A 16,937-nucleotide genomic window follows, 5' to 3' on the forward strand; every position below is an offset into this window, starting at 1 on the left:
ACTACTGAAGCAATTTGGCATGCATGCATGCATAAACACATATATAACCACCCATCACCTTGTTCAATTTGCTTATTAATTTTGTTCATGGGGGCAGATTTTTGTATGTAGATTTCCAAATCATCTAGAAATAGGAAAGGTTTTATTTTTTACTTTGTAATTTGTATGCCTTTTATTTCCTTTTCTTGTAGTTTTGCACTGAATAGAGCCTAGCATGCATGCTAGTATATTCATTTAAAAATCTAAAATCAGAGACTACTTTAGATCATTGACATGGTCTTTTTGACCATGGAACTTGAGAATTGCTGATGTCACTTTCAAATTTAGACTCTTGAGGGCTTGGAGTGTTTCTTTTCAAAGAATTATTGAATCAAAGAAATGCTACTCACATTTCATGATGTATGCATATATGTGTTGATACACACATATATATATATATGTAAAAGAGAGCTTGTGAAAAGATTTACTTTTTTCTCATACCTGGGCAGATAAATATTAAATAACAGTGGTTTCCTCATTGAATGAACTTGGGAGAGATGAATAAGGAGCTTCTCTACTGCTTTTATTTATATACTCTTAAATATTTTCCCCAACGTGTATTTGCTGTTTTTTAAATTAAACTGAAAAATAAAACATATGTCACATACAACAGTTTTTAAGAAGCACTTGTTTCTCAAAGCTGAGTACTTGACTTTCTGTTTTGATGCAACTTCTGTAATATAACCTGTTAACAAGCTTTCAAGTGCTTCTCTGTGGCTAACACTAGGAGTATACTCTGTGAGGAATAAGAAAATTTGTAATATTATACTTGCTCTGGTAGAGCATATTTTTCTTCACAGAGATAAGAATAACTTATTACACAATTATGTCTAAACAGTGGTTAAGTTTAAAGATAGTTCTATGTAGATTGGAATAGTAAGGAGGCCAAACTTTATATGATTGATGTGAGAGGAAATTGATTTCTGGTCAGATGAACTTTTGAAATGAGGGCATGGCAATGGCAGTGACCACTCTCCTAGTGCCAGAAAGGGTAGTAACATATTGCTTTAAATAGAAAGAATGTGTTAACTTTTAATTATTTCTTAAAATTTATTTTATCTTATCTTCCAGGAATCTGTCTTGAACTATCGTTTAGATCCTCTCGGCATTGTCGATGGCTTTACTGCAGAGGTAGGGGCAAGTGGTGTCTTCTGCCCCACCCATTTGACTCTTCCAGTTGAAGTGTCATTCTACAGTGTTTCCGAGGATAATGCTCCCTCTCCTTACATGGCAAGTATTTTTCAATTGTCTTCTGCTGAAATCAACCATCTTAATGACAAATGCCTTTAAGTTTAAAGAGATTTAGTACTGCTTTGGTGCAATGCTTGAAAATATAAACCATTTCCTAAGAGGGGATTGAGGGCCAAATAGAGACAAATATGCCAAAACAGCACCTTACAGCTTCTTTCTGAGCAAGCTCCAATGACAGATATCTTCTCTTGTATTTGAGATGATGCTGAAAATTTACTTGTTTTTATATAATTTGAAAAAATGATAAAATTCTGATTAATGACACTGTAATTCCATATCTTGCTGAGTTCACACAAATTCTTAAGTTCTTACTGTGCACTCTAGTCCTATCAGTGTTGCCTTCACTATGATCCTCATCTCAGTAGAGTTTAAATAAAGATTTAGTGACCTACGTTTTCTGTGAAACTGTTTCACTCCCTTTCTCCTGTTTGGTTTATCTTTGGACCATTTTTTTTTTTCCAATCCCAATCCTAGGATTCCTAAAACAGACGAGAATACTATATTACATAGTTTATTTCTTTAGCTCTGTATGTGGTCTTGTGTAGTTTCTTGAAATTGATGGATAAATTGGCCCAGACCCGGGGAATGCCAAGGGTGAGACTTTACCCCAGAAGCTGCCTTGTTTCCTGAGGCTCCGACTTGAGAGCTTCTAGCAGCACAGCCCTGCTGTTCAGAGTTAGGGAAGAATGAGTAATCTGTGCAGAGTACGTAAACTGATTTACGACAATTAGCCACAAATGCAAGCTATTCTGAATCTACCATCAGGACTGCAAATGAGTTTGCCTGCTTGCTAAATACGGCCAATAACATCAAGTAGAAATGAATTTGGACTTCTCTGGTGGGTCAGCAGTAAAGAATCTGCCTGCAGTATAGGAGACCTGGGTTCGATCCCTGGGTCGGGAAGATCCCCTGGAGGAGGGTGTGGCAACCCACTCCAATATTCTTGCCTGGAGAATCCCATGGACAGAAGAGCCTGGTGGCTATGGTCCATGGGGTTGCAAAGAGTTGGACACGACTGAGTGACTGAACAACAGAACAGGATTTTTTAGCTCAATGGGCATGAATTTGAGCAAACTCCTAAAGATAGTGAAGGACAGGGAAGCCTGACGTGCTGCAGTCCATGAGGTCTCAAAGACTGAGTGACTGAACAACAACAAGTTTCTTTAGAATACTATTTCTGACTCTGTACCAATGTTTTAGTGGAGAGTAAAACACCTCTGGGGAATAAGAGCAGCGTCTTGAACCTTAAAATCCTATAATTTTATCTTTATCATTTTTTTTATTCCAGCAGATTTGAGGATAAAATAATCCCTCAACTGCAAAAATGATACCAGGTCCTGCTGTGTGATTACTGTCAACCCCTTTCCAAAAGACAAGTCAGTGGCTACTAATACAAGTGTTTAAGAAGTTTATACTGATGGTATAAAATATGGAGTCAGATCAGGGTTTTTATGTTAGGCCTTACTTTGGGAAATACAAATTTCAATAGACATAGAAATATATATTTCTGGTCTTCCTATTTGAGTTTCCTAGCTTATCACCTGATCCAATTTCTTTCTTTCCTTCTTTCCTTCTAATATCCTTCTCCCCCCATCTTCTAGATTCTCAAGGACGTTAGCAACAGTGCCTTTTGTTATGAATAAAACCTATGAAAAGGGAATTCTATTATGTAATTGAGAGTCAGGAGTCTGATATGTGTTTCATACTTTAATCAAAAAGCACAACGATATGTAATCATTTATTCAAGGTTTTCTTTTTTTGATAATAATTACATTTGTGAGTAATAATCGTGAAGATGCATAACAATGGTTGTTACAAAAAACAGGCTCAGTTCTTCACAAACCTGCCCAGTTATCATATACACCAAATGATATTCACTTAACATAGAAAGATATATCCACTTTTCAGTATAATTTTGAAAAAATAACTTAATTTTAGATAATGGAAAATATCATTGAAATATCATTAAGATAAGCTCAATATCAAAAAAATGTGCATACTGAATGCTTACAGTATTAGAATACATCTATAAAGATGCCCATTTTGCTTTACTAGAACATCAAGGAGTCTCATTAGTTTCACATATTCTGTTGGCACATACTAATATAGAAATGGAAAGATAAGGTCTAAGGTCATTAGTGTACAGAGTTCCAGATGACCATTAGGGGAATTAGAAACAAGATAAAAGAGTGAATTGACTGAAAATTAGCTCAAAAAATATCTTGGCGTGAAATTCATGAGCAAGAGGTAATTTGAACTGTTCTTTAAAGAAGGCAAAACAAAATTTATCCTTGACCTTGGTTGACATCTAAAAAATGAAGGATTAAGAGGTAAAGGATTTTATCATTCTTTCTCCAGAAAGTACATCCAGGTGATCACAGATTTTGAATAAATACTGAAAAGAGTTTAAATCAGGTTAAGTTAGTATATCCTTTAAGAGTCTTTTACTTTTCTCTGATAATTGTCTTTAATAAATTTTCCATTATGTAATTTTTTACTCATTAAAAATGAGTTGCCTTTGCAAATGACCCAGTCCAAATTTTATACAACAGATCTTTCCTACTGTATATTAATAAAATTAATCTTGTTTTTTAGGGAATCTTATTTATATTTTGGTAGTTGTCTGTTTTCAAAGGACTGATCATGTTTTGATAAGGTAGTATATATCATAGACCAGTGGAACTGAGACATCAAATCCCTCTTTGTTACTCTAATAATGACCTTGGGATTTCTCATAACAAATTATACAGTTGACTCACAAAAGTGAAATTTTAGCACAGAAAATTCTGTCTTTGTGGTGTGGAGATAGTATCGGGCTTTTCATTTAATAATTCCTTTAAGATTAGCTCAAAGCCAGATAAATATCTCTCTCCAGTCCAGTGTTAATGGTAAGAATATTTTCCAAGTGTTAGGTAATGTGACATTTCACTGTTTAGAAACTATTGCATGGTGATACCAGTTAGAAAGGTCTAAAGCAGGTTTGCTCATGGCAGCGTCCTGGTATGACTTGCATTATGATCATATTAACAACACTGTAGGGGTTTCTCTGGTGGCTCAGTGGTTAAAAAAAAAAATTCAGCTGACAATGCAGGAGACACAGGTTCAATCCCTGGTCCAGGAAGATCCCACATGCCGTGGAACAACTGAGCCTCTGTGCCACAACTATTGAGCCTGTGCTCTAGAGCCCAGGAACCTCAACTACTGAGCCCATACACCATAACTGCTGAAGCCTATGCACCCTAGAGCCTGTGCTCTGCAACTGGAGAAGCCACCACAGTGAGAAGGCCACAGGCAACAAAGAATAGTCCCCACTCACTGTAACTGGAGAAAAGCCTGTGCAGCAACGAAGACCCAGCACAGCCAAAAATAAATTAATTAATTGATTTTTAAAAAGCAACACTATGTATTTTATATATTTTTTCTATTTGTAATTAGCCATATTAAGATATCTTCTTTCAGTTTTACTTAGTTTTGCATATTTTCTATTACACAATCACTTGAGAAAGAGTTTTTGTGTAAGATTTTGACCAAATTGAGTTCATCTTAATCCTTCTATTCCATTCTAAAATGCCAGAAGGAAATGTGTTTTTCTTCCTTATGTTATTATATACAGTAATTTTCTAGGTATAAATATTAATATGCCAACCAATTAAAATAATGAAATTGTTAAAATAATAAATTTAATAATACTACTAATGAAATTCCAAATACTTTCCTAATCTCTTTTTAAAATTCCTAACTTGCCATTGTCAATACTAGTCTTACATTGCTTAGAAATTTTGTGAAGTGTTGCCTTAAAATTTGAGGTTTTAGAAAAATCTATATTCTTCCCTTATAAATTGATTTATTATTATTATGTTCTAAAAACTATTAGAATTATATTAAAGGAAATGAGTGCAGGCTTGGTAGTAGATTTTCCCTCACCAGTGTTCTTATATATATTTAACAGAGGATGGCAAGGAAAAACAGTAGTGTATTGGCTGGAGTAATATAATTAGAAAGGTAGCTATTACTTAGATATATTTTGCTTTTCTTTCTGGAACTAGGAAAAAAAGGAGCACTATATATACTATAGCATTTTTTCATGTAGAGAAAATTGTAAGAGAAAGATTATTAAAGCTTCATTACTGTTTTGGTTAGGGACGCAGTTTGTTAACATGCTGTTTTCATGCTTTAAATGACCATTGATACATCAGATTGATTAAGAACCACATGTCTTTTCAGTGCCCTTGAACTGAACATGAACATTTCCCATTATTAACGTATTAATTTAATATTCTGATTGTCAAGTGCTGTTCACTTGAAGGTTAGGTACTCACATATTAGAGTCTGGCCTTCCTTTTTACCTTTGTCCCTTCCCTTTTATCCCCCACCCCTACCCCTGGTCAGTCTTTCAAACCCAACAGAGATATTACCTGATGGGACAGTCCTGTTTTATATTTACTTTTACATAAGGTTGGCATGTTTTGGCAAGTACAATGTAAAATGATGGGATATGAATCGTAGAACATGCAATTATTCTACTTGAATACTCAAAAGAAAACTATTCACCCAGTTAAATGAATCAGCATTTTTTTCTTGAAGCTACCTAAGAATTAAGTACCACAATCACCATCTGTAGTCATTTGGTCATCCTGGTTATCTAGAAACTTTCACACATTCAATTGTAGTTTCTGTGTTGTAATTTATACTGTTTGTCATTGTTTGGACTTCTACAGTAGTTACAGCATCTTTCTCAGAAAATTATTTTGTGTAATATGACAGTACCTCTCAAACTTTAACGTACATATGATATCATCTGGGGAATGTTGTTAAAATGTAGATCTGATTTAATAGGCGTGTGGGGAGAAATAAGAAACTCTGTGTTTCTAACAAGTTCACAGGTGATGCTGATGATGGTGGTCCACCTCAAGTCAGAAAGTCATTTATATATATAACAATTTAATTTCCTGACTGAATAATTGACTTCATTTTTTGGGCCAGACATAAACAGGATCATCCCTCATTTTTGACTTTTCATATGTCCAAAGATCAGTAAATTGTTTTGCTTCTTCATTTCCTCCTCCCACATGATACAAGAGAATAATCTCCCTTTATCCTCTTTTTAGTTAAGGAACTTCTTACTTCTATTTCTTATATCTTAATAGAAATTTCAAGCAGCATGGTCATTGATGTTATGTATTGTTTATTGCAACATCTCCAGGAAAAATAGTAAATTGTTTCCTTATGGGTGAAATCCTTACTATTTTGTATTCCTTGAATGTATCTCTATTAATTCAATGTGAATTTTTTTCCCATACAAATACAGTTGTGAAAAGTTATTAATTACATAATTTATTATTTTAATTTTAGTTTTTTCTGTGTATATATATGCATTAGTTTGTACTCAATTTGTCTTTTTTTATTTTAAGGGTGTGATTACTTTAGAGTCCCTTGGTAAAAGGGGTTATCGAGTACCTCCTTCAGGAACAATACAAGTGGTATGTGTTTTATAGCCTACAATTGCAATAATCATTCTCTCACATACATATAGAACTTAGCCCTTTCTCCTGCTACTGCTGCTGCAACAACTTTGGTAAGTAACAGTGGGGCTGCAGCTTTGTTTGGAGTTTCCCTGCTCTGCCTCAGGAATGACCATTTGGGGACCTCCATAAAAGGAAAGAATTAATAAGCTAATCAAGGTGAATGCTTTAGAAAAATAGCATATGACAGTTAACACAACTTAAATAGAGCTATTTTCAGTATAAATAAAATTTAGATTACCAGTATCTTCTATTTAATATAATAAGACAGATTGAGATTGACCCATGTATTAGTATTGCTTTAGCAGGGAACTTGGGAAGAAAAATTATCCCTACTATAATAATTTCTAAAATTGATTCAATGAGATGGTTACACAAAGCAGAAATGAAGTCCTGCAGACGTCAGGGTAAAGAATGCATCTTTCCTTTTGGCCTAGATGTTCATCTAGTTTTGCCTTAGGAGAACTCTTCTAGCCCAGTGCAGTAATCCTTCATCATCTTTGATCCACAGCTCTTAGAAGAGTAATTTTATATCAAGGCCTATTTGTGATTCAGTCCATCTCCAAGTCAGACCCAGGATAATCCTGTGAGTCTAAAGTCTATTACAGTATTGACTCTTGTAACTCTTCAAAAGAGTCTAGCTGTATTTGTCAACTGTAACCAAAAAAGCTGAAATTAAAAAATAAAAAAAAGGAGTCTAGCTGAGTTCCTCACACTAAGGATCTCGTCTAATTCAGCAAGCCTTTCTATGACTTTTGGCTGCAGTGTAATCAGTTCTTTGTCAGACCACTTTTATGCATCCCCATTGTTCTAGTATGGCAGAGTCTGTACATTTGTTTATTTTGTGTCACACAGAAATGAAACATAGTACTAAGCAATTTATATGCATGTTTATATTGGAGTATGTATACATATATATAACTTTACTTAGGAAAAATCATCGCATTTTAAAGTAAGATTTTTATGTGAATGGATTTCTTGAACTAAAAGAGTGATCATCTTCTGATCTCTTGCCTCTGGCTATGTAGCTGTTGTGAAAGTGTGGGTCACTGGAAAACTAGCTATCAGTTGTCATAATAATGAGGCATAAACCCAGAGGCAGCACATTTACCCCTTGTTTGAAGACTGCCAACTCTGCTGGCTATTTTAAATCTGAAACTTGGGTATGTCTTTCATTCCTTATGTAAGTTTAATTATGTATAAACATGGCTTGAACTTCTGGCTTACTAGTTGTTGTAGTTGTTAAATATATTAGCCTTAATTTTAAGACTCACTAGATTTCAAAAATTGGATCATAATATTGATATATTTCTCATTTTGATTCAGTGAGTGATGTCCAGTGCCACGGATGAGCTTCTGAAAGCATGGGCACCAAGTTACCTATTGATGTGTTGGTAATTTGGTTAAAGTCAAATCAGCAGCTTGGAATTTTGTTTAAAAATTAGTACTTAAAAAAAATAATATTCCTTCATGGCCAAATAGCAATTGAATTTAATTTTGGTCTATTATGATATTGATGGTGGTAAAAAAAAAGTCTAGTGTCACTGAAGTTTCTGAAATGAATCTAACTGTAAGAATATAAAGTATTACTTAGTGTACTTTGTAACTAATAATAATGAACTTTATTTCCTAAACTTGGAAAAATTTCCAAACAAAAACTTCTTTTTTGAGAACATATTTTAAATTTTATAATAACCATATGTAACTAAAACATCAAAGTCTAGTTTTACCAAACTTTTTATTTTAAAAAAATTCTATTTATTCACTTAAAATGTGAGGAAAGCTGAAATGTTATTTTGAACATTTTGCAGTTAATGCATTTTAATAAAGTAATATTTGAAATATTTGAACTGGAATGTTTTAATTCAGTGAAGCTGTATTTTATTTAATGGAACTATTTCTTAATATATGAACAAGAGTAAGAGTTGTGTATTGTCTATTATTAATAAGAGATTTGTGACTAAAAGATTTTGATTTGTTACAGAATCTCTTATTTCTGTAAATAAAAAAATAAATTGAACTATTAAAAATACTGAATATCATTTCATAAACTTCTGAAATTTTATTAGCTTTATTCCTTCAAACTGAATTATATCCACTGGGATTAATTTATTATTACAAAGCCTATTTTACTGTTGGCATAATCATTGTAAGTCAAACCAACAAATCATTGTTTTTAAAAAATAATTTTTATATTGTTTCTTCAGACCTTATTTAATCCTAATAAGACTGTGGTGAAGATGTTTGTTGTGATATATGACTTGCGAGATATGCCAGCCAATCATCAGACATTCCTACGACAAAGAACTTTTTCTGTACCTGTTAAACAAGAAATGAAAAGAAGTGTTAATAAAGAGAACATCCGACATACAGAAGAACGGTTATTACGCTACCTCATACATCTGAGGTAATGTTCTAAATGAATATGAAAATACATTACTTCAGAAGAAAACTCTAAAATTTTTACTTTATTTTAAAGAACTGTCTCTCTAACTAGACAAGTGCCCCTTGGAATTTGCTTAACTTGGACACTTTTTATGATATGCCAGGATGCAGAAAGCACATGGCATATTTTTCTGCAGTCATTATTACTTGTTGACTTAGGGGAGTTTTTATTGGTAGCTGTGTAATGTAAAATATTTTATAGCGAAAAAATGCTAATATATCTGGAAGGGCAGTGAAACAGTTTTCTGAAGCAATGCTGCCCAATAAAAGTGTAATATGACCCATATAAATAGTTCTATATTTTCTAGTAGCCACATTAATAAAAGTAATAGGTAGTGGAGGATTAATATGTTTTATTTAACTGAACACATTTAAGTGTTATAATTTGAATATGTAATATAATTTGAATATGTAATATACATAAAAATTATCAGTGAGATATTTATGTTCATTTGCTGTCCTCAATTTGAACTAGCCACATTTCAAGTGCTCAGTAGGTGCTTGTGGCTTCTGAGTTGGACAGGGAAATTCTTAACCTTCATTTATTCATTCATTCATTCAGAAAATATTGATGTGTCAGGCATGCTTCTAGACTGTAGGGAAGCAGCAGTGACAAAAATCTCTGTTCTCATACAGCTTATATTCTGGTTATTCTTTCAGAAAGATGTTTTCCTCAAACTTTTACTACCCAGCTCATAGCTCTAGGTTGTGAGAAACCATTTGTTTGCTCTTGAAGTTCATACTTCCAGGGGTAAGCCTTGTAGCCCTGATATCCTAGTGCAGTTCTTAGGTTCCATGAGCAAGTCTGTTGCTTAGTAGAAAGCTCAATAGTCTTTTGTCCATAACTCTACTCCTAATAGTAAGCCCTCAATCAGTGAGGAGACTGATTACATCAGTGACAATAATTCATCTTAACTTCTTACTCCAAGAAGCCCCATTCATCAGGAGAAGGTACCAGCCATTTCTTTATAATCTGTTGCAACAACCTTACCCATATGTAACCAATGATTAGATACCGTAAATGCTGTAAAGAAACTACTTTAGAAAGTATGGTGTAATTCCCAAAGTTCACCATGTTCTTTTTCAGATTGAAAAGGTGAAAAACTTCAGAAAGAATGAGAGTGAGACAGCCTGAGGTCTGCTTTAATGTATACAACTGACCACCAGATTTTTCAGCTAATTTGGGAATGTCACCCACAGTCCCAGATATTTCTACTATACAAAAGGAAAACCACAAAAATTAGCACTAAAGGGTATGTCTGACATACCCATAATCTGCCAGATAGATTTATGTGATTAAAGCCTCCAATCCCTGTAGGCTTTATGTGATTAAAGCTCCAATCCCTGCTGCTGCTGCTGCTGCTGCTAAGTCGCTTCAGTCGTGTCCGACTCTGTGCGACCCCATAGACGGCAGCCCACCAGGCTCCCCTGTCCCTGGGATTCTCCAGCAAGAACACTAGAGTGGGTTGCCATTCCCTTCTCCAATGCATGAAAGTGAAAAGTGAAAGTCAAGTCGTTCAGTCGTGTCCGACTCTTCGCAACCCCATGGACTGCAGCCCAACAGGCTCCTCTGCCCATGGGACCCTCCAGGCAAGAGTACTGGAGTGGGGTACCATTGCCTTCTGCTACTTCTACCCATTTCCCTTGTTCCTTACAGAGCCGGTCTAATTGTAGAACAGTATTATACTTAAGAGACCCTCCAACTGGCCACCGTTCGCCATCCTCCAGTGGATACTGTGGCCTTGCAGTATCACATAGGAAGACCAGGTGTGTCTTCTTTAAGCCCTGGGGATCAAATCTATCCGTTTTTTAGGATACAGTTCAAAGGAGTGAGGCTGGAATTGTTAGCTCCCATCTGTAAGAGAGAAAAAAAGTGACCAGCGCCATCTTTCTACCGGAGGCGTCCCTCCCTGCTCTAGATGGGGGTGTAGACAGACTTTACACCACCAAAAGCTTTTCCTTCCTGGTTGGACTTAGTCTGTCCCTTACTGACGCAGGCGCTATACTTGTCCCTCCCGGTTCTACCACCGAGATGGGGTGGGGATGTACCAGGGGTAGACTTGATAGCATCCCTACTTGATGTCCAGCTCTTCACCCTTAACCTTGCTTGCCTCTGAAGCCACCCGGGGTGCAATCAGAGTAACCTTCCGGAATGCCTCCCAAGCTAAGACTGCTGGGGAAAACATTTGTCACCTGAGTGCCTGTGCACGACCCTGAGTATTTCCTGACCACAATAAGACCGGCATGAACATAAAACTGAGATGTTCTTTCCAAGCATCACCACACCAGTATAAGAGCCTCCTCTGATCCACTAAGAGCCAGCGTTACCAAAGGAAAAAACCCATTGCAGTCCCAATCTGAGTAACCTTTAACCTCAGAGATGTTCTTGGAGCTAGAGCTCCATCTAGCTTCCTAACTTTGGATTCCTAGTGAGGCCAGGTGCTTTCTTGGCTACCAGTCCAAGTTTGGGACCTAAGCCACAGTACACAGTAACAGTATGGATCAATAGTCCCTTGAAAGTCTATGATCCGATAGATTAGGTTAGTACTTCTAATTCCCAAGGAGTTATGAAATGGTCAAAGAGACCAAAAAGTTTGACCGAGAAAGGAGAATTCGGTCTACATGCTTTGCCCATTTCTGGTCGGTTCCCGAAGGAGACATTGGGTGCCTCTTGGCATTGGCAGGTCGGTATAAACCCCCAACAGGTTTCTGCCATAAGCCGTATGAGATCACTGTGGAACCACAGAGCAGGGCTCCTTACTTGCTTCACGCAGGGCATGTCATTCATTCACACAAGCACACGGTAGAGTTAGTAAAGCACAGCAGAAAACGTGTTCGCTAAAAGAACAAAGAACTAGAGCTCCAAGCATCTTTACCTTGTCCTGAAGGATCCCGGACGAGCCCCCAAGGTGAAAGGTTGTTGTTGAATCACGCAAAGACACCGGGATTCTTGGCCCCCGGAGGAGAAGAATTTAATCCGGGGCCAGAGACGAGGCTTGATCACTCAGAGCTTTTGTGTAATAAAGTTTTATTAAAGTATAAAGGAGATAGAGAAAGCTTCTGACATAGGCATCAGAAGGGGGCAGTAGTATGCTATAGATGTTAGCAGAAGACAGAAACAGTTCCATATACAGCTTTGATTACCACTTTCATTTCAGTGCTAACTTTCTCCTCTTGATTTCTATTGATAATTAGGCTTTGCTAGCCACTACGGATGGTAGCAGTCCTTTCTCATCCTGTGATTGTCCTCAAAGCTTGATATAGTTTTCTGTGGTAACTTTCCAAGTGTGGAATCAAAATTGTAGGAGGGCAGGTTATGTGCAATGAGTCATTCTTTGTATGAACTAGAGGATGCCCAAATGTAGTATGACTGGCTGACATGAACTGAAACTTAATGCTATAGGTGAGGAAAGGTGCATGTGCTTTGGTGTCAGGAATATAAAGTAGGATTGTATGTGAAACCCAGATTTACAGAAAGCACCTCTGTCATTGTAAGAGGGAAAAGGGAGTATGAAATGTGTACGGAATAGTGAAGGGGAAGCATTTAACATAGCAGCATTTGCTTTGGCAATATAATATGTCAAATATTTTGTTAAAGAGGGACTGTTAATACTGTAACAAGACTGATTTTTCCTGCTTTCAAAACTTAAAACTTTCAAACTCAAAACTTACTCAGATCTGTTTGTTTTAAACACTTATTTCCTGAAATGAAGCATCTTTTTGTTGTTTCTTTGTTTAGGTTCCAGAGTTCTAAATCTGGAAAGATCTACCTCCATAGAGATGTACGGCTCCTGTTCTCTAGAAAGTCAATGGAAGTTGATAGCGGTGCTGCATACGAACTCAAATCTTACACTGAATCGCCAACAAACCCTCAGTTTTCACCAAGATGTTGATAAAGAGTGACAGCTTAAAGTATTTGCCCAGTACCCAAGTTTGAAAGTAAAAATTAGCATAGAAAGGAGTGTACCAAATTGACAAGCAGGAGAGTGGATCTTCTCCTGTTTTCCTGGACCAGTTTTTAATCAAAGGATTCCTGGAATGAGCTCTACATATTCCAAGTAGACTGGAAACACTCATGTCCTAATCCTTTTTGTACTGTTGAAACCACTTCATTGGACGTGTTGCAATAGCAAATCCCCTCCCCCCCACAATTAGATTAGTGTTTACACTTTTTATTTCTCAGTTATTTAATATTTAATGTTTTCCTTAATACTCAAGTGATGTTTGTCTCTAGTGTTCTAATGTAGCACAAATCCTATGTAAAATCATACTGTGTATTTTTGACATTACTGTTGAAATCTGAAATATATGCACAAGTCTTTTAATTTTGCGTGATGTGTTTTAAGTACTATTCATTTAAGTTATTGAAAATGAGAATGAAATGTTGAGCTTCTTTAAGATTAACGCACTATGCAAGCATGTGTACTTTTTATATCTCCCAGGTTTAGTTTTTACAACACCTCGTCCCGATTGCTGTCTCACACAGTAGTCCTGTAACATGCTGTCTTGGCAGTGCAATGCGGACTAAGCTGCTTCACATTCCCTTTGCAACTTCAGATCATCATGCCCATTCATATTCCTTCTAAAATCTCTTATCCCCAAAACAGTTCTATTTTTTCCTTAATCACTACTACAGAGGATTTACCTTAAATCGCTGTCCCATTCTAGATAATTTTTGCAAATTGTTAAAAGAATATGTACTTTGAAGACAAATTAGTATTTATATTGTAAATATATGCAAGAAACAAAGAAATGTGTATTTGGCTTTTATTTTTGGATGAGACATTTATGTGATTGAATTTCTGGTACCCATCATACAGTTTCTATTCTAGCTTTACAGCTGATAAGAGGAGAGGGAAGATGTCTTGAGCCTCATTCCCGTTTATCAGTTTCTCATTCAGGGTCACATGGAAGGCATTTGGCAACTGGGAAAACCACTGAGTAAGAGAACTTGACAGAATGCATCAAAGTCTTCCATCCATCCCCCTCAGAAAGAGGAGTAGTTTTAGATCTTTCTACAGGGACAAATGGGTAACAGCAGATCGGCTAACAATGGATGAATATTGGGAATGCCCAAAGCCATGAATGTGGGTTAGAAAATATCTACCGTTCAAGTAGACCAGATTTGGAATACCTGGGAGTCTAGAACTAAGTGAGCAGTCTGGAATTTGGGAGATGGGAAGGTCTTTATTTTTGGTACTCGGCTAATGGATAGACCATGCAAAAGAATCTGAACTGGATGTGAATGTGTATCGGATGGCTTTGGGGGTAGTCAGCAAGAAGCCCTTTATAAATTTCCTTTTGAAATACCAGCTTAAAGAGAAAAGGCTATTTATATTCCATAAAACTAAAAAATAAAGTTTTCAGTGGCACAAGTTTGTAAAGATTTGTTCTTAATCTTTAGCCATGTGGTAACAACATGGGATTAGGACCCAAAAGGTTTGGATTCTAGTCCCAGTTCTAATGGTATCTGACAGAACTGACTTCAGAAATCCTCTAAACTTTCTGGGTCTGTGTGATTGAGAAAATGAGGTGAGAGTATCATTAATGTGCCTTTTCTTAAATTCCATCAACTAATTATTAGAATAAGTATTTAAATACATGTAGCTAGAGTTTAAAAAAAAAATAGTTGGAGTATAATTGATTACAGCATTGTGTTACAGCATTGTGTTAGCTTCAGGTGTATAGCCCAGTGATTCAGTTATACATATACATCTATATCCATTCTTTTTAAGATTCTTTTCCCATATAAGCATTATATTGAGTAGAGTTCCCTGTGCTATATAGTAGGTCCTTATCAGTTATCTATTTTGTATATACTAGTATGTATATATGTCAATCCCAATAGACTTTTTATACACTTGACAAAAGTCAGTATTGATCATTTTATATAACACTTGGAAAATACAAAAACATTTAAAACATAAAAGTGCTTTTTTTTAATTAAAAAAATGTGATTGCTGCTTTAACCTCTATAGTAATCCAAAAATTAGTGATATATATGTTTGCAGGTGTCTTTTATGTAGATACCACAATGCAGTCTTTGTAGAATTTTTTCTAGTGCTTGGTTTTCCACTTTTCTGGACATTTTAAAGAAGATTTCAAGAAAATGACTGCAGCAGCTGGATGCATCTTGTGCTCTTCCTGCCAAGTTTGTGCACAGTAAAGACGTGCTGACCTTTCACCCATCCACTTCTTAGGGCCTCTTTTGTCTGTGTTCTTTTCCCCAGTGAGGTACAGTCACCCAGCCCTGTCTGCTCTCACTTTCCCTGGCACTATCTCTATCATAACGGTTTTTTTTCCTACCCTTCTTTTGTCATAGGCCAAGACTTTGTACTCCCCCTCTTTGTACTCACAGATTATGTCACTACATTGAGAGTGTTTGACATATGCAGGTAAGACAACCAACACTGCTACCTATGAGAGTTCTCACTTACTGCAGGCTCACTTGGCAGTTTTGCAGACTGGAAAAATGAGGGATAACTTCTTTTTAAAAGAAACTTAAGGACACAAGTAACCTCTGGGAAATCTTTGGAGATTTTCTCAGGAGAAAATGAAAAATATTAATAAATGAGGACAATGGGGACTGGCTGGAAGGCACCCAACAGAAGCTTCCCTCCTACTGTCACTTGACTCCACCAGGTCTCTCTCATTCCCAGAGTGTTAATGAAGTAATTTCTCCAAAAACTCCATCCTTGGGATCCCCACTCTTCTCTAATCAGTTTGTGAGTGAAGCAGTGATTCGACTTTAATTTATGCAATGCATGTTTAAGAACTTTTTACACTGCATAGTTATATAAAGTAAATGTGAAAGTTCCTCCTGTCGTCTGCCCTTCTAGCTATCTCTTTACAGAGATGGTAGCTGTTCAAATTTTGATATGTGAAACCTCAATTGGTCTACTGGACCTGGGACACAATATCAGTCTAGATGGGAAGTGGGCTTTTCATGATAGGAACTCACTCTCAATCCCTAAGACTGTCTCTGTGTGGGTTGGAATCAATTAACTCCATCATGGATTATCTGTGAGAGATGTATGTCTTAAACGTGAATACTGTGGGAAGAGGCAGGGAGTATATGAATGCCTACTGTGTGCCAGGTTCTGTAAGTGATTTCTCTGTTATTCAGTATTAAAGCCATGATTCAGAGAGTATGGATATAGTCTACAGTGAAAGAAAAAACAGACTTGAAGTACTTGCCCAAGGTCACATGGTCAGTAAGTTGAAGAGCCAGGATTCAAATCTCAGTTAAAATTTCTGACTTTTCCATTCAACTACACTAGTATTTTGCCCCTTTTTTCTTTTCTTTCTTTTTTTTTTTAAACTGGTAACTGTGGCCTGGCATTAAAATATACTATTCATCAATATTCTTGGCAAAGAAAGTTAATTTGCTCTGAAATAAGATATATAATAAGGCAATGCCTAAAGTTTTAAAAATTTCTTCCAGACCCCACTGTTCCTCATTCTTTTTAATTCATTCAAAAATTTCCTATTCCAGCCTTTCTAGTTCATATAAAGTTCTCTTGTCTCACTGAATCCCTAGAGAGATGGTATCCCCCACTTTCTAAGTCCCACTTCTAACAGTCAAGTTGTTGAAACTTTTCTTTTTACAGTTACCTGACCTAGTCAGGTATGTTCCCTGAATTTTGTTCACAGACATAACCATTTATACTCAGGATTTCT

At 36.1% G+C, this 16,937-nt stretch overlaps 1 protein-coding gene across 11 annotated transcripts in view; it reads left to right on the top strand.

Moving 5' to 3' along the window:
- ATOSA (atos homolog A) overlaps positions 1 to 13,587 on the top strand; it is an 85,105-nt gene extending 71,518 nt beyond the window's left edge. For 9 of the 11 annotated variants that reach the window (XM_061428729.1, XM_061428730.1, XM_061428728.1 and 6 more), the window contains 4 exons: positions 1,111 to 1,269; positions 6,702 to 6,770; positions 9,020 to 9,219; positions 12,997 to 13,587. In XM_061428729.1, coding sequence (XP_061284713.1) covers positions 1,111 to 1,269; positions 6,702 to 6,770; positions 9,020 to 9,219; positions 12,997 to 13,150 — 582 coding nt within the window. In that variant the 3' untranslated portion in view covers positions 13,151 to 13,587. Of the gene's footprint in view, positions 1 to 1,110; positions 1,270 to 6,701; positions 6,866 to 9,019; positions 9,220 to 12,996 lie in introns of those variants that run through there. The other 2 variants (XR_009738730.1, XR_009738731.1) reach the window with 1 other exon arrangement.
- The last annotated feature ends 3,350 nt before the right edge of the window (positions 13,588 to 16,937 follow it).

Source organism: Bos javanicus, chromosome 10 (genome assembly GCF_032452875.1).
Source record: "Bos javanicus breed banteng chromosome 10, ARS-OSU_banteng_1.0, whole genome shotgun sequence".
Lineage (NCBI taxonomy): Eukaryota > Metazoa > Chordata > Mammalia > Artiodactyla > Bovidae > Bos > Bos javanicus.